Below are 24312 nucleotides of genomic sequence, written 5' to 3' on the forward strand. Positions count from 1 at the left end.
ATTACCTCAGAATCTACACATCGTATCACAGTGTTTTTGGGCTTGTTTTAAACCGGAAAATGTGCTTTAAGTAATCATGTGTAACAGTTTCTCAAATTCTTTTTATGTTTCATGAAAGAAACACGACAAGTAATCCACATATAATAACATCTGTAACTATGCTCTATACACATAAACAGCTTTTAATTTGTGAGTAAAACAACATGCCTGTTGTATCCTATTCATTTATTAACCTTAGTGACTGTGGATATTTCTGATATTTGCAACCCTCTTTGCAATATATGAATTATCCTGTTGATTGACTGAATGTTTTTACTACAAGTGTGATGAAACCTCATTTTGTGAGTTGCATTTGACAGCAGTCTAGAGTTTGCTAGAACATGTTATTTTTTTTTATGCATTTGGCTGACACTTTTATCCAAAGCAACTTACAGTGCCCTGATTACAGGGACAATCCCCCTGGAGCAACCTGGAGTTAAGTGCCTTGCTCAAGGACACAAATGGTGGTGGCTGTGGGGATTGAACCAACAACCTTCCACTTACCAGTTCAGTGCTTTAGTCCACTACACCACCACATATGTTATGATGGACAAAATATTTAAACTGGTTGCATTAAGTACTTTGTAAAGGCAAAATTTTCTAAATTGGCAACTTTAAAATGCTTCTACCATCTCTAGGACTGATGTTTTCATCTGTTTTGGTGAGCATGTGTTTGACCAGCTGACATCAGTTACATATAAAATATTTATAAATGATGTATATAAATCGCTTTGGACTATAAGTCGCAGGGCCTTTCAGATGATGAAAAAAAAAACATGACTTATATTCTGGAACATACAGTAAGTCTTCTTGTATGCAGGGGCAGGGCCAGAAGGGTGGCACGGGGTGGCAGCTGCCACCCTAAAAATGAGCTTTGCCACCCCAACACGGACCCCGCTCATGTCCTGGAGACAGTACGCAAAGGCTTAACCCGTCTGTGTCGCGCATGGTCCATAACAACGTTCCACCCATGTCTTTGAGGACACAGCGTTCCGCCTCAGTAGGGAATCCTCTGCCAGACGACACTGCACAAACAGCACCCCCGTCAGACTAACTTATTGGATGCCACCTCTTACTCGACTCTTGCCACCCCTGGCAAAAAATCCTGGACATGCCCCTGCAAGTATGCAAAGGTAAAATCATGATATTGACTAAAATGTTTGATAGAAAATTCAAACTAACATGTCTGGGTGTACAAAATGTTCAAAAAAAAAATATCTTCTGGGATGTTTTTTTCTTAAAAGTTTAGGCATTAGTTGGTGATCTGCCACACCTGATACAGCCCTTCAAAGGCCTGATAACAAGCTCATAAAAAGTAAAGTATCTTGCAGGGGCATCTGTCAGAAACAACATAGCTGGTCTGTGTCAGGTCAGCTGTAGTTATTCTGAAGTCTACAAGACCCAAAAGGCAGAGAAGATCCCTATTTCTCTATCAGCTTAAAATGCATCCTATTTTCTCTGTGGAAAAATAGCCGTCCAAGGGTATTCCTCCCTATTTCGTGGTAGCCGTTGCGCAAGAGTCTTTCACAATAGAAACCTCAATCTCCTCCACCATTTTGAACAGTATGTCCTCTCCAATGTGGAAATTCTGGTAAGAGGTAAGTGCCTTAAGTTTGTGTATTTAATCAGTCTGTTGTGTCTCTCAGCTGTGATGAGCCTTAATGCTTAAGTTGTTAGTTTAAAGCTGTTTTTCCCAGCTTTATTAGTGTAGTAGTAATCCGAGAAATCACGGAGTGCTGATGAATGAAAATACTGACTGACTGGTGATGCACCTCACTTCAAATGACTAATTTACACACAAAAACTGTATTTTGCTGCCACCTGCTGGCTAAAATCTACAATGTCACAAAAATAAATGTAGAGACACATCTTGCTTTTTGCACATCTGCACTGCTCTTACACTTTAGTTTAGAACAGCACGAACAAAATCGGAGTGATATAAACAGTAAAGCATCCGAGTGCAGATGTTCTGAGGCATCAGTGCTCATAGAACATCTCTCGTCCAATCAGATTCAAGGACCGGAACTAACTGTTTTATATAAATATACACTGGCGACCAAAAGTTTGGAATAATGTACAGATTTTACTCTTATGGAAATAAATTGGTACTTTTATTCACCAAAGTGGCATTCAACTGATCACCATGTATAGTCAGGACATTAATAACATGAAAAATTACTATTACAATTTGAAAAAAAATTAACTTAAACTACTTCAAAGAGTTCTCATCAAAAAATCCTCCATGTGCAGCAATGACAGCTTTGCAGATCCTTGGCATTCTAGCTGTCAGTTTGTCCAGATACTCAGGTGACATTTCACCCCACACTTCCTGTAGCACTTGCCATAGATGTGGCTGTCTTGTCGGGCTCTTCTCATGCACCTTACAGTCTACCTGATCCCACAAAAGCTCAGTGGGGCTAAGATCCATAACACTCTTTTCCAATTATCTGTTGTCCAATATCTGTTTCTTTGCCCACTCTAACCTTTTCTTTTTGTTTTTCTGTTTCAAAAGTGGCTTTTTCTTTGCAATTCTTCCCATAAGGCCTGCACCCGAGTCTTCTCTTTACTGTTGTACATGAAACTGGTGTTGAGCGGGTAGAATTCAATGAAGCTGTCAGCTGAGCACAAGTGAGGCATCTATTTCTCAAACTAGATACTCTGATGTACTTATCCTCTTGTTTAGTTGTACATCTGGCCTTCCACATCTCCTTCTGTCCTTCTTAGAGCCAGTTGTCCTTTGTCTTTGAAGACTGTTAGACAATGTTAAGCTTCATTTAATGAACTAAATAGCTTTCAACTGAGTTTGATATAATGGCAAGTGACTTTCTAGTATCAAATTAGCAATTTAGCATGATTACTCAAGGATAAGGTGTTGGAGTGATGGCTGCTGGAAATGGGGCCTGTCTAGATTTGATTCAAAAATTAATTTTTTCAAATAGTGATGGTGCTGTTTTTTACATCAGTAATGTCCTGATTATACTTTGTGATCAGTTGAATGCCACTTTGGTGAATTAAAATATCAATTTCCTTCCGAAACAGCAAAATCTGTACATTATTCCAAACTTTTGTCCGCCAGAGAGTGTGTGTGTGTGTGTGTGTGTGTGTGTGTATATAATATATAATGATCAACCACTACACCAGTCTCTGTGAATGTCTAAAGTGAATCCCTACTAGATATCCAAATTCACTCATGAAAATAAAACTTACTAAATAAAGATAACGGCTTTAGTTTGGCATATTTACACATCTGGCACATAATCAGTGCCTGGTCATCTTTAATGTGTAATTAACCAATTAGAACCACATCAGGCAAGGGGCCAACAAATAACAATGGTCAACAGCTGCGATGAACACACTCCAATGTGGCAATGGGACCTTAACATTTGGTACAGGTCTGACTGTTTAGTTTCCATTTAGAAATGTCAACGTAGTTTCTATTAACCACCAGTCTCCATCTGCAGCATCTCTAGTGAGCACTGAAGTCCCGAAGCATGCGTGGAAATCTATTTTTAAACAGAATTCCATTTTCTTTTATTACAATTAAATTTGACTGATTTATACTATTTATGAAACAAACAATCTAAAAAAATAAAATAAAAAAATGACAATTTTAAAAGTTTCATGAAAGACTTTTTAAGTAACCAAAGCGGAACACTGGCTTAAATGAAAACGCTGTTGCATTCTGTTGGAAGACAATTAAATATCCCCATTTCACCTCCTTTCTCCTACAAGTTTATCACAATATGATGCCATTTAATTCCATAAATTCAACAAATTAAAATAAAAGCATTTCAGAATTTAAAACCACAATTACAAAAAAGAAAAATATACTCATGCAGTCCTCTGTGGAGAGGAAAAAACAAGGCCGTAGTGAAATTTTATAGTATGATCTACCATACTGTATTAGTTTAGTACATAAAAATGAAGACTAGGAAAGTTTGTATCGTCAGAGTCATTGTTGAATGGCTGATCTAAGACTAGACTATCAATTTATTAAAGACATTTTTAATACTCTAATCTTTAAGACCCTCATCTGAGAAGCTTCATCGGTTGGAACCAAACATCACAATCATGCCAGCAGATAAAGATGCTTTGTATTCCTCAACACTTCAGAATGATTATCACGTTAAAGTGACTTGGTATCTCAGGTACGACTATACATAAGAAACCTAAAAGGGGCATCACTGCTATTGGTTCAGATTAAGAACTGACACCAGGATCAAGATCAAAACCCTGGATGTACAAGCCTCTACAGATTTAGAACACTTGAAGACAAACAGGTCCAAATTTTAGCAATGTACAAATGTACAGCAATGAACAGATTTTGAAGAGACGCTAGGGATATTTCATGTTGAAACTGCTTGGAACAGGGGTAAAAAATCTTCCATAATCACCAACCAAATGCAACCTTTCTTTTTGGAAATTTACCAGACATTAGACAAAAATAAACTACACATGCAAAATTCAAAAGACATAAAAAGTTAATTAAAGGGATAGTTCACCCAAAATGAAAATTCTTTAATTTTCTCACAATCATGAAATCGCAGGTGTGTATGAATTTCTTTCTTCAGCAGAACACATTTGAAGAAAAATAGAATAACACCACAGCTCTGTAGGTCCTTAAAGTGCAAGTGGATGGTGATTTGACTTTTGAAGCTCCAAAAATCACAAACAGTCAGCAAAAATGTCATCCATACGACTCCAGCAGTTCAATTAATGTCTTCTAAAGTGATACGATCACTTTTGGTGCGAAAAAAGATCAATATTTAAGTACTATTTAACTATTATCCAATGCTTCTGGTAAACTTCACGAGAGGGTGGAGATCACACGGTCTCTCGTGTGATGTATTCGCGTTGCCATGTTATGGATGAAATGTCATGTTATACTCTTGGTTGAGACATCCAGAATAAGCACACAAACGCACCATTGTGAGTAAAGAAACAGATAAATACAGTTCTAAACCAAAACCAACGATGCTTCTGTACAACGCTCATCCTGCTCAGTTGTAAACAGAGCTGCTCTTCCATGTGTCGCATTTGCCCCAGTTCTCACGTGTTTTACGTGCCAATGCGATCACGTCACATGTGCTTACCACTGCTGACTGGAAGCGATGATTTAGAGTTAAAAAAGTACTTGCATATTGATCTTTTTTGCACCAAAAGTGATCGTATCACTTTAGAAAACATTAATTCAACAGCTGGACTCGTATGAATGACGTTTATGCTGACTGTCTGTGATTTTTGGAGCTTCAAAAGTCGAATCACCATCCACATTTCAAGGACCTACTCATTTTTTCTAATTTTCTTAAAATGTGTTCTCGTGAAGAAAGAAATTTATACACATCTGGGATATCATGAGGGTAAGAAAATGATGAGAGAATTTTTGGGTGAACTATTCCTTTAAAAGAAGCATCTGAGGCAGCTGTGTATCAAGCACGGTCTGTCAAAAACAAAAGTAAGAGTCATTACTGTCCAGCTCTGGGAAAATGTATATGATTACCTACAATGTAGATGTTTCTACAGTGTAGTGAAATTACACATATAAACACATCTAATAACTGTATAACAACACTGACTTGCTGCAATAACAGCATTGTAGAATTAAGACATGTTAATTAAAATCCTAAATAAATAGAATTAGTATTTTCTTGTTTGTTACAATATAATGACACCAGACAAAAACAGGAACAACTTGTACAAGTACTGGCTTCATCCAATGACTGCTTTAAAAAAATGAAAACGTACGAGTTAAAAGGCTTAGCTTCAGCTGAAGTAATCTGTAGCAGCTCATTCAGTCTAGACCAGAATAGTCCTTTGGCATCCCACAAAAAGAACATAGAGTGCAGGAGAAAGCCGTAAGTTTGCATTTGGGACCATGGCCATTTATATTTAAGACTCTCAATAGCAATGATTCCTCTATGTCTGTTCTGTGAGGTAGAGCTGCAATAGATCAGTCAATCAGTGGCATGGCTTCTGTTTTTCTTCCCAAGGAAAGGAATGGTTGCCATAGAGTTTCAGGTCAGGATGCCTGCGGTCACAATGTCCAGCAGAGTTCCAGACCTTTTACTTGGGCTCATAGCTCATCATGGTTCTTAGTGAGGTCTTCGCCGTAGTTGGTGGCCTGGCTGCCTACGAACATGTTCCAGTTCTCAAGAATCTCTTCTTTGGTAAGCATCTGGTCCTGGTGAAAAAAAACATCATAAAAGAAAAATGTGTTTACATTTGTGTTTTTGTTCTCCACATAATTTTGACTGTATCAAAATAAGGTTATTTATTGAAATACCAAGTACACTTATATTCTCGGACAGAAGGCCCTCACCTTGTCTGTGTCTGACTCATACACCAAATGTCTGGCCTCTGCCTGTGCATGGTCATAGTCCTGTGGGAGGATCCAGTGGCGAACCTCCTCTAGGTCCATCTTCCCATCTTTATTAAGATCTCTAAAATCAGAAAACTGATCTCTCTCAGTCCTAACCCAGTCTGGTTCTGGACCGCCATCTTCATGAGCAAACATGTCCGCTGCAAAACAGCAGGACAATATATATGGTGTTTTGCACAATATATACTGTAGATACACTCACTAAGCACTTTATAAGGTACACCTGTACACCCACTTATTCATGCGATTATCTAATCAGCCAATTGTGTAGCAGCAGTGCGATGCATAAAACCATTCAGATATAGGTCAGGAGCTTCAGTTAATGTTCACATCAACCATCAGAATGTGAAAAAATGTGATCTCATTGATTTCGACCGTGGCATGATTGTTGGTGCCAGATGGGCTGGTTTCAGTATTTCTGTAACTGCTGATCTCCTGGGATTTTCACGCACAACAGTCTCTAGAGTTTACTCAGAATGGTGCCAAAAACAAAACAAAAAAACATCCAGTGAGTGGCAGTTCTGCAGGCAGAAACGCCTTGTTGATGACAGAGGTCAACAGAGAATGGCCAAACTGGTTCGAGCTGACAGAAAGTCTACGGTAACTCAGATAACCACTCTGTACAATTATAGTGAACAGAATAGCATCTCAGAATGCACAACACATCGAACCTTGAGGCAAATAGGCTACAACAGCAAAAGATCACATTGGGCACTTTATTAGGATCTTAGTGTTTGTAATAAAGTGCTCGTGAGTGTATATCGATAGATCTCCAGTACATAGTAAAGCTCTTGAAAAACATAAGGGGGATAAGAATTTTCCATTTTGGGTGACCATCCTTTTGTTCAACAATAAGGCCTTGAAAGTCCATCAAAGTCAAATCTGCCTGCATCTTGTTTTTTTTTTTAAGTTCTGTTCTAAAGACAATCATATCTGGTGTGAAAAAGCTTTGAAATCCATTCGGAATATGCCAGACAAAAATAACTAATCTTTTCTTGGAGATAAAATAAACATCTACTGGTTAAATATGGCTTTTTTCAAAACAGCAAACACAAATAACATTCATTCCCAATTTGGTCATGGAAACAGAACATCTTCAAAATTATTTGTGTGGGAAAGACAAACTCAAAATATATCAGGTATTGTACGTATAAACAATAGTCCAAAATGCAGACCAACCTACCAATGTATTCGTCCTCATCTACATGCCCATCTCCATTCTTGTCAATGTCCTCCAGAGTTTCCTAGCAGAAGAAAGCAGAGCAAAGAGTAAAACTGAAACTGCAATTAAACTTACTTTTAGCATTCTGCTATTGTTTCAAACATTGTTTAGGACACAAAAACAAATGCTCTGATCTTTATTTTCTTTGAAAAAATACAAGCAAATATTGTAGAGTTAAATTTTCAAATTCATCTTAATAAGCAGCCTTTTTCTGGTTGACATCATGTCCCATTCATGATATGTAAATTCCAGTGCCAAAATATTCAAAATATTGGGTGAGAAACAGATCAAAATGTAAGTCTTTTTTGTTTTTTTTACTCTAAATCTCCACTTTCACATCTGAAAGTCACATGTGGTGCCTGTTTAGTTTCACTTTTACATCTGAAAGTTAAAGTTAAAATGGAGACTTAAGATTGACCATTCAGAATTGAGTACTCCAGGAAGCAGTGAAATATTCTACAAACAGATGATGGATAAGATTATTTATTTATTTCAATCCATTTTTTTCTGTTTAAATAATTCCACTTACAAGGACCACAATATCCCTCATGTGATCAAACTCCTCTGGGTGGAGGAAAGCAGTGAACTCCTCTCGCTCTGCGGCCAAGTCGCCATTTAGATCTGCAGCCTTAAACCTGCGCTCATCTCGTGGAAGCATCTTCTTAAAGCTGAACTGGTCAGTTGCATCTTCAAACTCTTCTGGATTAGCTGTGAAACGAGTGTCAGGTCACATCAGAACACTGTAATGATGAGAAGTAATAATGTGCAAATCTTCTGCAGATCCCTTGAAGAGAGCAACTCAGTAGCTTGAGTCGCGCAGCTAAAGGCTGCCTCATTTTACTCAAGTCAGTTCATTTGAGTTGCCTTTCACGTATTGGTAAGCTTGTCAGTCCTTATTAGAACACATGAGCTCAATTCAAGTTGAAGGAGTCCTTCACAAACATTTAATCAATATCAAAATTTCAGACAGTTTCTGAACAGTTCTGTGACTCACCTAGATAGTAACCGTAGGTTGCTTGCTTATATTCCTCCCATGAGATCTTATTGTCCTTGTTCAGGTCGTAGTCAGACCAGACCTTTGCAACGTTCTCGTAGACGTAACGCTTCTGTACTCTCTTGATCCAGGCCTTGAGTTCATCCATAGTGATATATCCATCACCATTGCTGTCAATCCGATCAACTATTTTCCTAAAGATGTGTATAGTGTATAGAAAAAATAGTCATTTTAAGTAGCCATTAATTTTTCATAAAATGTAAGCTAAAACCTTGATCTCAAATAGCACAATGGGCGGAAAGTAAAAAACTTAATGAGTCTTCACAAAACATTTCTAGCTTTTCTGCCCTATTAGGATGAATTTCACAAAAAACATATCCAGGACATATTTTACTGTTATATAAAATATTAGAAATTATTACATGGCTCTCTGGAATACTCGATTCTGATTGGTCAATGGCTCCATCTAGTGGTCTGATATTGATCAGTAACAACCGCACATCCACGTATCAGACCACTCATCCGGGTATTCCGAGCCATCGTTCCTACTTCTCGGATCAATGTGCTATCTATAAAAGTAAGCTAATAAAAAAATTCAACTCAAATCAATGTTTCATGTGCATTTATTTATTTGGCAAGTAGTCGTGTAATACAATGCATATTGAGCAGTCCGATGATCATTAATTACAAAATAAACACCAACAGAACTCTGATGCAAACTAGAGGTGGATTTCAGCTGTTCAGCGATTTATTTCTTCTCATATAATTTCAACACAAATCAATAAATTAGGTTCATGTATTTATTTATTTGGTTAGTAGCCATGTATTAAGTGGATAATAACGGAAAAACCCCTTTCAGGCTGATCACCCTGTCTGGGTTTATTTTGCGATAACAACCGGCTGACTGTACATTATCCCTTATTACATGGCTTATTACATCCCTCATTATCCACTTATTACATGGCTACTACTTATCATTATTCTCAATTCTAAATCTTATTACATGGGTTTTCAAACTGGGGACCAGGGATGCCCAGGGGGGCAGAACGGGGTGGTCTGCAGAAAATGCATTTAAAAAAAATAAAAAATACAAAAATAATAAAAAAGTTTGACATTATGGAATTCACATTATTAGTTTTAGATTCTGCTTTCTAAAGACTGGTTTGAAAGTCCAGGAAAGGGTTGTACAATGGTATTCTCTGTAAATGGTTTTTGGAAAAATGTATATTGTGATAAGCACTTCACAAATACATTTTTCTCTTCAGGTTTATCTACTTTTATAGACAATATTTTGCAGATAATATTTTAATTTTTTTTTTTTTTGGCTTCAGTACAATAGCATGTCTTTATAATATCACTTACTATATTTCCTACGCCCCCTCATGCCATCCCAGATGTGAATAACTTGCTTTCTTTTGCTGAACATAAAGATTTAGAAGAATATCTCAGCTCTGTAGGTCCATACAATGCAAGTGAATGGTAACCAAAACTTTGAAGCTCCAAAAAGCACATAAATGAAGCATAAAAAGAAATCCATATGACTCCAGTGGTTTAATCCAGGTCTTCTGAAGTGATCCAGTCGGTTTTGGGTCAGAACAGAATAACTAAATATATCTTTTTTTCCCCACCATAAATCTTGACATCAGCAGGTGATCATGATATCAAGCACGATTCCTCTGCGCATGCATCAAATAAGAAGTGCAATCGAGCTTGAAATCAGGATGGTGCCTAGAGACAGCAATGGCAAGATGTACAGTAAAAAAAGGAGTTACATTTTGGTCTGTTCTCAACTAAAACTGATAAGACTGCTTCAGAAGACATGGATTTAACCACTGGAGTCGTATATAATACTTTTATACTGCCTTTATGTCCTTTTTGGAGCTTCAAAGTTTTGTTCATTATTCTCTTGCATTGTATGGACTTACAGAGCTGAGATATTCTTCTAAAAATCTTTGTGTGTGTGTGTGTGTGTATGTTCTACATATGGGATGGCACGATGACATTTTAATTTGGGTGAACTATTCCTTTAATCATCATACAAATAACACAATCTTAATGGCCCTAACAATAAGCTTCATTTTCTTTAAGCAAAATAAAACTTATTTATTTTGGTTTGTGAAAGATGACCCAGACATGTTCTTGACATTTTTTTTTTTTTTTTTTTTGGACATTTTTTCAGGTTTCACGAGATTCACCCACCAGTCAAACCAGAGTCAAATGGACTCGATCTTGAGAGCAGCAAACTTATTTTTATCCCTTATGCCACGTTGTGATGTTAGGTGAGCCCTCCCACTCAAGAGCACTCTAAAGGCAGTTCTGTGGGACGAGCACCAAGTCTCATGCCTATAGGCCCATTTCCTCCAACCTGTGAGCTGGCAAACTTGTTACTTTGTCAAGATAAGCTCTGATATCCAAATACAAAATATACAGTAGCTGAAACGTATATGCTCACTTTCATAGTCTATACTACTGACAGTCAGGCTTCTGTACTGCCATGGCATTCATTCCAATGCAATGTGCTTGAAAACATGCTTCATGAACTCATTATGATAATAATGGAGAGGCAACCACAAACCCTGCATCTAATGCACCGTTATACAACACAGCCTTGATACTCTACCTGCTGTCAAAGTTTAAAATGTCTCGGAATCACGCAAATAAGCAATTCACACATTCAGCAATAACAGGTCAAATGACACTTTTAAACGGGGAAAGGAATGCCCTTATATCTTTAAACTCTTTTAAAAAAGCATTAGGTTGCATACTTTTGCCAAAATGTGCATACTATTTTAGGGTTCCCATACCTATTGACCAATGCATTTACATGAATCGTTTGTGATTACTGGATGAGGATTTTTTTTAAATTATTATTATTATTATTATATTATAATTATAACCTATATCCACTACAGATTTCCATGGCTTTTCTGTGACGTTTCGAGATTTAATTAATTTTTAGAAAATCACAATTCCTGATATTTCCAGGTTTTCCATTAAGGTTGGAACTCGGTGTTTTGATAGATCCAAACCCAAATCTTACCCTAATCTGGCTTTGCTTTCCTCTGGGGTGAGTTGATCAAATGTGGTGGCCTCCTCTTTGCCCAAAAAGGCCTCATGATCGTACTGATAGCTCTGGTTATCTTCGTGGGGTTGTCTGCTCAATTCAGGTTCATGGTGGACCCTTTCTTTCCTAATAGTGGGCTTACCATACACAAGACACGCGTACAGCGACAAAACCCATAAATACACCGACACGTCCATGCCTAGAGAATGCAATCCACCGCAGAGAGTTTAAAACTTGCATAAAGTTAAACAACTGTTTGATCCAGCTTACTCCTTCGTAGAGCACTGATAGAAGCACGCGTTACAATCTCAGACGATTCCGTTGCCAGGGAGAGACGTTACAAGTGTTACAATGTTTCTTCTCGGAGCGAAACAATTCCAAGACATCAGAGAACAAGTCAGTTCTTTTCGTTTTCGATTCAAACATACCCCGCGGATCACAAAGGGCTACAACCGAACCCCGAGTGGATGTGTTTCGCAGCACAGCCAATCACGTCGTCGCTAACAAAACGCAGCTATTGTTAGAAGCTCTGCTATTGGTCAATGGATTGTCTGTAACTCGAGATGGGCGTGAACGCCACGTTTCAAGATGACACGCAGAAGCGACTGCTGTTGCTTGCCAAATATTCCTAAAGGCTACAGTAAACATAAAAATGTGAAAATCCAAAAAAGAGCCGTAATCTTACCGGGTTTAGGCCGGTTTTACTTCTCAGAGGTCAGCTAATAAAGCATAAAACTACTACATTTAATACATGTTTTAAATATGAAAGATAACAAGCGGGCCATTCCTGAGATTCAGTAATATTTCAAATTGGAATTATTATTTTTGTAACTACATATGCTTAATTTTCTGTATACTCCACAACATTAGGCACTTATTAAACCTCTAACAAATCATCCTTTATTATTATTATCATTATTATTTCTTTCAGATTTTGGACACTTTTTGTTCTCAGCCCTGTCACGGACATGGTTTGAGTATGATTCTACCCAATACTGGTTATAAAATAAACATCTACCTATTGCTCATGTATCCCTCATACTAATTTAATGACTACATAACATTTATGACAATTTTCTCATTTTTATGTGATAAGTCTATGGTCTCATTGTTTTTGTTCAAAATGTTTTATATTCAGATTTTTAACTAAAACTCCAACTTTTTTGAGCTAGCCCTTAACATGTAAGGTTGTGCTCAGAAAACAATACATGGATTTTTTAATTGTGTTCCCATTTTAATGATCCAATATTGTCACTCTTGTCTCATCCCATCACAACTCTTCCACATCTAGCCTACTTACACCCACATATTTTCAACACCATGTTTCATTCAAGTAAATAATTATAATGTGTAATGTATACTATATTGTCTATATTTTTGTTACAATATTCATAAATGTAGTGAATAACTCAACCCTGTTAAAGTTTTACATTGAAAAATGTGATGGAATTGGGGTTTTTCGCTCAAAATGGCCACTGTTCCTCATTTGGTGTAGGACAGAAGACCACGAAGCATGCATGAAATGAATTAATTCTTTATATATTTATGGATTAAAATATCATTTTGAAAAGTACTGATTTAATATCTTAATTTATGTGACGGGGTTGAGTTGTTAAGGTTAACCATACCCATCTGACTTCAATACACTTTATAATATGAATACAAATTATGATATTTCTTACCCGTTTCTGCACCACGCTGTTGAAGAAAGCTGAATGATGTCACTTTTGGTTAACAATGTCATAATTGGGTGTAACCAAAATTTTTATGGGTTGAAAATTGTTGGTGTGGAATTTCAGACTGAGGGACAAAACTTTAATGGCAGTTTTTTTACAATGAATTTATTTATTTATTTATTGGGGGGTAAAATATCTTTCCCAGAAAATGAACACAATTAAATGAATAAAATATGAACAAAAATTAGACTGAGTGCACATTTTATTAAATATTTTCAAGGTGCAAATTCAGTGCCTCAGGGACATGACAAAATGCTTGGTATACGAAAGAAGAAGACATTCTTTCATGATAAAGATTGTTTTAATGCAATAATTTATTTAATTAGTTATATTGGACATATCAACATCTTGTAAAAAGATTTAAACATTTCATTTTAGTGAACCACCACTTTAAAAAGTCTGGGGAACTGAAATATTACCGAATCCCAAGAATGACCTTGGCTTGTCCTTCAAGGCAACCAGTGTGGTAAATAATGACTATATTTTTACATTTTCCTAAGACATATGAGTTGTGCTTGCCCAAGCCAAGCTTGCCAGATGCTAGGGTATTTCTCTGCTGTTGCTAAGGTGTTCTGAGTCTTTTTAGTGCATTGCAATGCGCTTTCTACAGTGTTCTAGGCGATTGCTACTGGCCCAAGTAAGAAGAACCCACCTCCGAGTCTCTCTGGTCCCTAGATGTGGCTCGGGTGAGTCTGGTCCTTCCTTCAATATAAATCTACCCCATTTTATTGTCCTCCAGGCAAAAACGGAAGTCTGATCACTTAGAAAAGTAATAGCTCACCTCTCCCTAACAATCCACATGATTTGAAGTATACTTCATGAAGCACAAACAGTGCAGGGTGTTAAAATTATACTTAGTTTGTTCAAATATAAGAATTTGAGTATGAGGTATATCGTGATAGTGATGTAAAAGTGCATCTCCACATCTCCACATCTCCACCTGAAGGCAATAACTAAACATGCCAATATGCATACTGTAGACACAGTTAACCTTAACAGGTCAGGGAGTATGAAGTAGAGAGAGAATGATTCATGCAGTCCTTATGTAGAAATGTTCAGCAAATTGAAATGACTGTGGCAATGTCTGAAAGGCATAAATTAAATTCTACCATCTTGGCGTCACAGTAATGGAAGACCAAGGGAAATACTCTAGGTGAACTGGCATATTCAAACATTAATACATTGAATATCTTGAATTTGGGAAAAGTCTTTGCATGGAGCAGAATGTAGTCTGAATGGAGCAGCTTCTATGATGATATTATCCTTAAGTTGTTTTTTTCTTTTCTTCTGAAGCAGTAATATTTATGAACCATACCATTGTAATGAACTACTCTACGAGATAGTTTGGATGTCCGAGATTATCTATGGAGACTCAAGGAGGACTCTTATGGTAAAAAAGGATCCCAGATACTGTGACATTTTATATAGATGGCTAGATGAATACAGACCTATAGATGGCTGACTTCTTGAATGAGCCTTGGGAGATAGAACCTCCTTCTCCTGAAGAACCTCTAGCTAGCAAACCTTTGGACAGTCCAGATCCAGAAATGGGCATTCTACAACATGTAGTCCAGATTATTTATTTTTATTTGTTTGTTTATTTGACAGGGACAATGCAGAATAACATTATTACATAGAGTTTCAAGCAGCATATGCTCTACATACAGGCTCCTAGCCATAGGCTAATTTGCAGCCCAAGTCCCTGGTTAGGCTATATAAATGCATTACGTAATTTATGCACTACATACTGTATTTTAAAGATATACAGTATATACTGCACAGTACCCCTAATTTTAATAGCCTTTATGTTGTCCTTTATTTGCAAAAATCAGGACACTTCTTATGGCTTAACAGATAAATGTGTCAAAAACCTTAAAAATGCTGTCCGGAGGTAAGAAGGCATCGATGTGCCTTAGACTCTAGCCTGAAACCAGTTTCCCTAGAGGTACTTTTATACAAAAACACTATCTCTTACTGAATAAGCAGCAACCTCTTCATAGTTTCATCATCGTAGCACTATAAGCTAGTGCCATGTTTGTGGCTAATGTTACAAAGCAGAAACGTTCACAGTAAACACAATTGGAACTCTAGGGCAAAACATTCAAGGACACCATAATTGACCCTTGCACCTTCAAAGAGTTAATTATTTACGCTAGCTAATGGGAAACAATCCAACATGTAGGCTCTAAACCAAAGAGCTTGCAGGCTAAAAGCACTTTCAACAGAACACATTTGAGCAGTGGCAAAACATGGATCTTACGGGCCCTAGTGCAAACCACTAGCCGAGGACAGCCTGTTTTCACCTTTTAGGGGGTGGGGGTAGGGTTTCAGTCATTTTTACCTTCCAGGGGTAGGGGGGCTTGGTCATTTTCACTCGATCATTTTAATCGTTCTCTTTCTGGCTGTTGTGTGCCCCCCCTCTCACCCTGGGCCCCATTTTAGAGCGCTAAGCGCAGCACTATGCGATAAACCATGGCATGGCCATGAAGTTTCGCTACAACAGTGATTGTCAGGGACATAATTTGATGTTCCACTATATTTTTAGAGTTTGGACAAGGACTTTCCTACCACCTGCTGGTGGAATCTCCAATCTGCAAATGCAGGAATTAAATTTAGACTGCGCTGAGAATAAAGGTGATTCTCAAACGTCTTATTGCAATGACCTATTTTTCATTAAAATAGCAAATTGCACTTTGTGCCACTTCATTTACATATGTACATACATAGTCTCACGAAAATTGGATAACACGTAGTACAGGGTTGTTGCGGGTAGGCGCTGCGCTTAGCGCGCTCACAAACATAGAGCCCCTAGTGTAGTACAATTACAGATTATCCTAGTACTGTGGTTTTGTCTGAATCTTCATTGAAACAAGTCATGAATGTTGTTTTAATGCAGGACATTAGAACAGTTGTTAAGCAATATTTTGGGAGGAAATTGATTTAAAGAAGGTTTTTATTTCAGAAATATATGTGTCAATTGTGAGAGAGAATGTTTGAACATGTGATCATGTTGTACTCAGATGGTCACTGTATCAACAAACGTCAAAAGATCCTGTCACAGTTCTTCAGTTTATCTTACTGCAATGCATCTGCACAATGTATTGGTTAAAACATCATATCAGACAACAGAGCAAAGGAGGTCTGATGATGCAGATAAAGTCTATAAAGTTATGCATAATTAAGTATTAAAAGATTTAGAGGACTGTGTCAGATACAAGTACTGTATGTTTCTTTAATCTCAACAAATTGAGCTGATTTAAATTGACTGAGCAAATATAATTTAAATACATTAACAATTCATTACTCAAATAAAAGGCCACTAGCCTTAGGCTAGTTTCATAATAGAGAGCTGTGGCTCTCAGTTTATGCTGTAAACATGGCATGTGTTAGCATATTATGCAAATAATGAACGGCAAAATTCATGTTGCCCTCTTTGCAGAGGGGAATTAGCCATGACACTGTCAGCAAGTCATTCCCACACTACATTACATGACCGAATGCAAATTTGGAGCATATGGAAATATTCATTAATATGTGAATAATTCATATGAAAATCTTTGCCTAGTCTCTTTTTTAACTACAAACCTTGCTGGCACTTGTCATAGATGTTTAGGTTGGAGTTTAGAGGTTGGCAGAAAGCACTATTGTGGGAATAAATTATAATGTTTTTAACCTAGTGAGTATCCATAAAATACATCATGCTGCCTATAAATGTATTACATTATAAGCTTGACAAAATTCTAGTCTGATACATGACATATCTGTCTTCTAATTAGAAAAAGGGCAGCCAATTTTGTGCAGTCAAGCTAAAGGACCTGCATAATGTCTCCATTGACTAAGCTAATATGAATTATTGTCTTCTGTTCTACATAGTTGATACATATTAATCTTCACTATATACTGTGTGTGTGTATGTGTGTGTGTGTGTGTGTGTATATATATATATATATATATATATATATATATATATATATATATATATATATATATACAGCTCTGGAAAAATTAAGACACCACTGCAAAATATCAGTTTCTTTGGATTTACTATTTATAGATATGCATTTGAGTAAAATGAACATTTTTGTTTTATTCTATAAAGTACTGACAACTGGTCAAAATAACAAAAAGGATGCAGTGTTTTCAGACCTCGAATAATGCAAAGAAAACAAGTTCATGTTCATTTTTAAACAACACAATACTTATGTTTTAACTTAGGAAGAGTTCAGAAATCAATATTTGGTGGAATAACCCTGATTTTCAATCACAACTTTCATGCATCTTGGCATGCTCTCTACCAGTCTTTCACATTGCTGTTGGGTGAATTTATGCCACTCCTGGTGCAAAAATTCAAGCAGCTCGGCTTTCTTTGATGGCTTGTGGCCATCCATCTTCCTCTTGATCACATTCCAGAGGTTTTTATTGAGGTTCAGGCGTGGAGATTGGGCTGGCCATGACATGGTCTTGATCCGGTGGTCCTCCATCCACACCTAGATTGACCTGGCTGTGTGACATGGAGCATTGTCCTGCTGGAAAAAACAATCCTCAGAGTTGGGGAACATTGTCAGAGCAGAAGGAAGAATGTTTTCTTCCAGGATAACCTTGTACATGGCTTGATTCATGTGTCCTTCACAAAGACGAATTTGCCCGATTCCAGCCTTGCTGAAGCACCCCCAGATCTTCAATGATCCTCCACCTGGTCATCTGTAGGTTAGATGGAGACCTGGAGAGGCCTTAAAGCCACAGTGTCTCACACCCACTGTGAAATTTGGTGGAGGATCGGTGATGATTCTATGCATTATTCGATATTATTATTTGCATTATTGATATTTTGACCAGTTGTCATTTTCTGCAAATAAATGCTCTAAATGACAATATTTTTATTTGGAATTTGGGAGAAATGTTGTCAGTAATTCATAGAATAAAACAAAAATGTTAGTTTTACTCAAACACATACCTATAAATAGTAATTCCAGAGAAACATATATATATATTCACCAAAGTGGCATCACAATGTATAGTCAGGACATTAATAATGTGAAAATTAGAATTACAATTTGAAAAAAATTCAGATTTTCTTAAACCACTTCAAAGAGTTCTCATCAAAAAATCCTCCACATGCAGCAATGACAGCTTTGCAGATCCTTGGCATTCTAGCTGCCAGTGTGTCCAGATACTCAGGTGACATTTCACCCCACGCTTCCTGTAGCACTTGCCATAGATGTGGCTGTCTTGTTAGGCACTTCTCACGCACCTTACAGTCTAGCTGATCCCGCAAAAGCTCAATGAGGTTAAGATCCGTAACGCTCTTTTCCAATTAACCTGTTGTCCAATGTCTGTGTTTCTTTGCCCACTCTAACTTTTTCTTTTTGTTTTTCTGTTTCAAAAGTGGCTTTTTCTTTGCAATTCTTCCCGTAAGACCAGCACCCCTGAGTCTTCTCTTAACTGTTGTACATGAAACTGGTGTTGAGCGGGTAGAATTCAATGAAGCTGTCAGCTGAGGACATGTGAGGCATCTATTTCTCAAACTAGAGACTCTGATGTACTTATCCTCTTGTTTAGTTGTACATCTGGCCTTTCACATCTCTTTCTGTCCTTGTTAGGGCCAGTTGTCCTTTGTCTTTGAAGACTGTAGTGTACACCTTTGTATGAAATCTTCAGTTGTTTAGCAATTTCAAGCATTGAATGGCCTTCATTCCTCAAAATAATGATTGACTGACGAGTTTCTAGAGAAAGCTGTTTTTTTTGTGTGTGTGCCATTTTTGACCAAATATTCGCCTTAAGACATGCCAGTCTATTGCATACTGTGGCAACTCAAAAACAAACACAAAGACAATGTTAAGCTTCATTTAACAAACCAAATAGCTTTCAACTGTGTTTGATATAATGGCAAGTGATTTTCTAGTACCAAATTAGCAATTTAGCATGAAGGTGTTGGAGTGATGTCTGCTGGAAATGGGGCCTGTCTAGATTTGATCAAAAATGACTTATTTCAAATACTGATGGTGCTGGTTTTTTTACATCAGTTTTTACCTGACTATACTTTATGATCAGTTGAATGCCACTTTGGTGAATTAAAGTACCAATTTCCTTCCAAATATATATATATATATATATATATATATATATATATATATATATATATATATATATATATATATATATACAGACATTTTTACAATGCAAATGTAGCTCTACAGTATATATTCAAGACAAAAGCTCCATATATTCATCTGAGGTGGCACTGACTTTTAATGTGGTACAGATGCAGCAAAAATGGATTTACACAGGAATCAGAGTCACTGGAAAAATGTATTGCTGATTCTTGTGCACCAGACTAATCACTGTGAATTCGGCTACAGTAAGTTGGAAGTCTTGGTGGCCGAATCTGGGAGTGTTGTACCAGCAGCATATCACCCTGCTCTTCTCAGTCATTGCCTCCTAATGATCCTCTCCTCTTCACAAAGAGCTGGTGTGTGGTGAGTGTTCTGGCGCACTATGGCTGCCGTTGCATCATCCAGGTGGATGATGCACACTGGTGTTGGTTAAGGAGAGACCTTCAATACTATGTAAAGAGCTTTGAGTGCCTAGAAAAGCTCTATATAAATGTAAGCATTTTTGTTGTTGTTGTTGAATGCATGGGCACATGTGTGCTCCAGTTCCCAGGTGAAATGTCTACAGAGTGGCACCAGAAGTGAGTAGTATTTATAGTTTTCAGTGATGTAATACAGTGAGGAGGAATGCATATTTTATTAACTCTAACCCTAACCCTAACCCAAACACCAACCTTAAACCATTGGAGTAAACATTAAAGAGTAAATATGCACCATCTGAATTGCACTCATCATTGTTTATGTGGGTGATATTACTTCCTGGTTTCCTTGGGATCAGATCCCGTGGCTCTGAGATTGCTTGTGCAAAGTGTTACCAGTTGTGCCAAAGGAAAAGAAGGTCATATATGAATTGCTGTAAAATTTGTTTGATGGTGGATGGTGCTTGCCAGCAATTTGGTAGAACAGGGTCGATTTCAGGGTACCTTAACATTCAGAAGCAACATGTCATTTTCTGGTGCGATCATTTTGTTTCGACTGGCCCACCAGGAAAAGCCTATTGTTGGTCCATACTTGGGTTAAAGTAGCAGAAGATAGGGTTAAAGATTAGGTTAATGTCAGGTCTTTGATTTTTACCAATCTGTCCCTGTTCAGGGAATGCAAATGATCCAAAACCAAAATGTGAGATTTTCAAATTGAAAATGTAAAACTACAAATGATAAATGCACACTTAATGATGATTGACTAGAATGATAATCCTGTTCACATAATATGCTCTCTGGCACTTCAAATGGCAAGTAATTGTTGTGCTGCCATGCTTAACACAGAAAACCAAGAGCAAGCCTAGCCAATGGAGAACTAGTTTTGTAATTACATTGTGCTATTCTCTTAACCATTGATCTGTAGGCTCTCATGTATGTGAATGGCCATTGCGTGTCCACTCACTGTGCCTCTATTAAAAAGCCTTTTGCAATGAGGGGTATCAGTGGGGAAAATAGTATGTACAGTACTGTATTATGAAGATAAATGTTCCTATGAGGATGTACATTAGGAAAGGTTTTAAAATGTGTTTTATGCACAATTTATCTTATATACCTAGCTCTACATGACCAGTTTTCTGGAATTATTCAACAAAAGTATCTACAGCAAACATCGTGCTACTCTGGATGAGCTGTGAATGCATGAAGAAGCATTAGTCCAGTCATGAGTAACTTCTCAAGGCAATGTCTGCATTTATTCTGCAAGAAAAGAAGGACTTTCTAAAACAGTAATAACTGCAACCATTTGGCAGATGTAGAAAAAACATTCAGTGGCTAATACCTTCAGCCTTTTTCATTTTTTTTATTTTTATTTTGTTTAAAGACACTCATGGCATACGCAATTTTGGCACATTCAGATTTTTCCTTTACACAGATGCTTACTGACCATCTTTTAGAAGCTTTTTGGCAGCACATTCATTTCATTTCTCTGCAATTGCTCTAAGATGTCGGCTTCATCATAACTATTTTTCAGTCAAACAGTCCTTGGGGTTGTTTTCAGTTCCAGAACCCAAAGGGCTATATTAATCATCTCATCAGAAGAAGTGTTAATTCCATAGTTTGGCTTCCAGCAGGAATGTTTAATTAATTAAAATAGCCTACATAAACATGGTTTTGGTGTGTCATAAAACATGCCGTTGTCCTGATGATTCATTATAAAAATTAGACAAATGACTATGATTTGTAATGCTAATGATAAACTATAAGGCTTAGCCAATTGTGTGGACTATTAAATTAATAATATGGTTAAAAATTGGGAAATCAGAAATATTTCCTATTCGAAATAAGATTTAAAAAAAAGGGGGCAAAGATGAAGTCACTAAGGTAAATCACAACCTCTCATAAAAAAATACAGTGAACAGAAAGTTAATAGGAAATTGTTTGTTTTCTTGTGACCTAATGAATTTCCCCTCATCGATTATTTATTGCCCATGTTAACTCATGCAAGGATGTTAGAAACACATTTAAACAACATAATAGTGCCATAAACTAAGGATGACAGATTGATTTACTATAAACCTTACTAATAAATAACATACATACAATTTTAACATCCTCATTTTATTGATTTATTTATCTTTTTTATTATTTATTTATCAGTGCTTGGTAACCTGAATTAGATTACCAGATAAGTGCGTGTATATCATTTTGACTGATTTTAATAGTAAAGTTCTATTGGAGTTTGCGAGAAGGGGATGCTGAGATCATAGCTTTTTATTTCAGATGTTCAATAATTTTCAATTATATCCACTCATTAGAGTGGAGCCGATACTTACCTAATCGATAACCATAAGTAAAGGCTGTTTTCTCACTTTCTATTCATTCCTCTGCACTGAAAACCCTAATAAGTTGACTCTACTCAATTGTTTAAGTAAATTCACTCCATCTAGTGAACTGAGTAATGGCATCTCCAAAACTTGTGTAATTTAGTTCACTTAACCTGGTGTTCATATAGAATGAACTTTACTATTTAAGTTAAGGCAACTAGATGCAAGTAGACGTAACTCAGATGTTTAAATGTTGTTGTTTCAACTTAATAATTTTAATGAATGGACTCAAATTTAGGTCATTCAACAACACAGCTTAAAGAGTGAAGATTATAAATGATTCTAGATGAATCACTAAATAAACTTTTTCTCCACAGAATTACATAGGTGCCTGTGCTTCATTTGCACATGCACAATGAGAACTGAGATAGTGTTAACATGGACCAACTTGACCGAAAATGGCACAGATCACCCTAACTCAGGGGTGTCAAACTCGGTTCTTGGAGGGCCACAGTCCAGCAGAGTTTAGCTCCAACCCTAATTAAACACACCTGAAGCAGCTAATCAAGGTCTTCAGGAGTGCTTGAAGATTACAAGGAGGCATTTTGGAGCAGGGCTGGAACTAAACTCTGCAGGGCTGCGGCCCTCCAGGAACTGAGTTTGACACCCCTGTGATTTGCAACAAAACAACATAAATAATACTACAAAAGAGCTAAAACCTCTATGAATTCTTCATAACAACAGTTTTAATTCCCCTAAATGTTCCCTTTGTACAAGGAAACATAATTAAATAATTCAAGCACAAGACATTTTGGGTATTCCCCATAAAATGTTTTTTTTTTTTCTAATTTTTTTTCTAATTATTATTTTTTTTTTTTTTTTCATTGTGTAAGTCACTTTGGATAAAATCACCTGTTAAATTATTAATTGCAAATCCCTCACATTGCTGTTGGGTAACTTTATGCCACTCCTGGTGCAAAAATTCAAGCAGCTCAGCTTTGTTTGTGATGGCTTGTGCCATCCATCTTCCTCTTGATCACATATCAGAGGTTTTCATTGGGGTTCAGGTCTGGAGATTGGGCTGACCATGACAGGGTCTTGATCTGGTGGTCCTCCATCTACACCTGGCTGTGTGGCATTGAGCATTGTCCTGCTGGAAAAAACAATCCTCAGAGTTGGGGAACATTGTCAGAGCAGAAGGAAGCAAGTTCCCTATCTGTCACTCACTCGACGTTGTGTCGATGTAGTGACACTAGGGGTCACTCTTGGGAGCCCGAGACACCTCTGGTCTTTGATAAAAGGCCAATGAAAATTGGCGAGTGGTATTTGCATGCCACTCCCCCGAACATACGGGTATAAAAGGAGCTGGCGTGCACCACTCATTCAGATTTTCTCTTCGGAGCCAAACGGTCGATGTTTACTGAGCTGACTGTTCATTCACCTCTGCTGGATCTGAGAGTGCATTTCAGTGGCTTCTCCCTCTTCTGCACTGGTGCATTGCAGAAAATGACCCTGGGTGCTTCGGCAGAAAAAAGAGAGTATATTTTCCTAAGAGTATATTTCTGTAAAAGAGCGGCACACATGGAATGTCTTTTTAAAGACGCATCTTTTTAAAGATGCCTTTCCGTTTGTGTGTTATTCCTGGTTGCGGTCATTACCTCTCAACTTCAGACGGTCACGATTGCTGTCATTCGTGTCTGGGCGCAACCCACGCGGTGACAGCGTTCGTGGATGGTTCATGTACTCACTGTGAGAACATGACCATGGCAACGTTGCGGTCGCGGCTTGCTTTCATATGAAAGCAAGCCACCCCAGCAGCTCCCTGCCTCAGTCCTTCTACCTATGGATATGAGGCCAGCAGGGCTAGCACTGGGGGCAATTTGGGGACCCCAATAGGACCACCTCCGCCGGGTATCCTCCCACGGACCTCCCATTTCCCAGCACGCTCGTCTGCCCCGATCGGGCTTCCGGATGAGTCCGCCGGCTCGTCTCACGGCGAGTTCGACCTCTTGTTCGGAGCCCGCG

At 37.5% G+C, this 24312-nt stretch overlaps 1 protein-coding gene across 1 annotated transcript; it reads right to left on the minus strand.

The window, feature by feature from the left end:
- Positions 1–3277: 3277 nt before the first annotated feature.
- LOC127444883 (reticulocalbin-1-like) lies at positions 3278–12145 on the minus strand. Its single transcript, XM_051704503.1, has 6 exons — positions 11675–12145; positions 8635–8828; positions 8170–8348; positions 7602–7662; positions 6359–6558; positions 3278–6220 (listed from the first exon to the last, which is right to left on the minus strand). The coding sequence occupies exons 1-6, from the start codon at positions 11893–11895 to the stop codon at positions 6113–6115; spliced, it is 963 nt and encodes a 320-aa protein (XP_051560463.1). The 5' UTR covers positions 11896–12145; the 3' UTR covers positions 3278–6112.
- Positions 12146–24312: the final 12167 nt, after the last annotated feature.

Source organism: Myxocyprinus asiaticus, chromosome 1 (assembly GCF_019703515.2).
Source record: "Myxocyprinus asiaticus isolate MX2 ecotype Aquarium Trade chromosome 1, UBuf_Myxa_2, whole genome shotgun sequence".
Lineage (NCBI taxonomy): Eukaryota > Metazoa > Chordata > Actinopteri > Cypriniformes > Catostomidae > Myxocyprinus > Myxocyprinus asiaticus.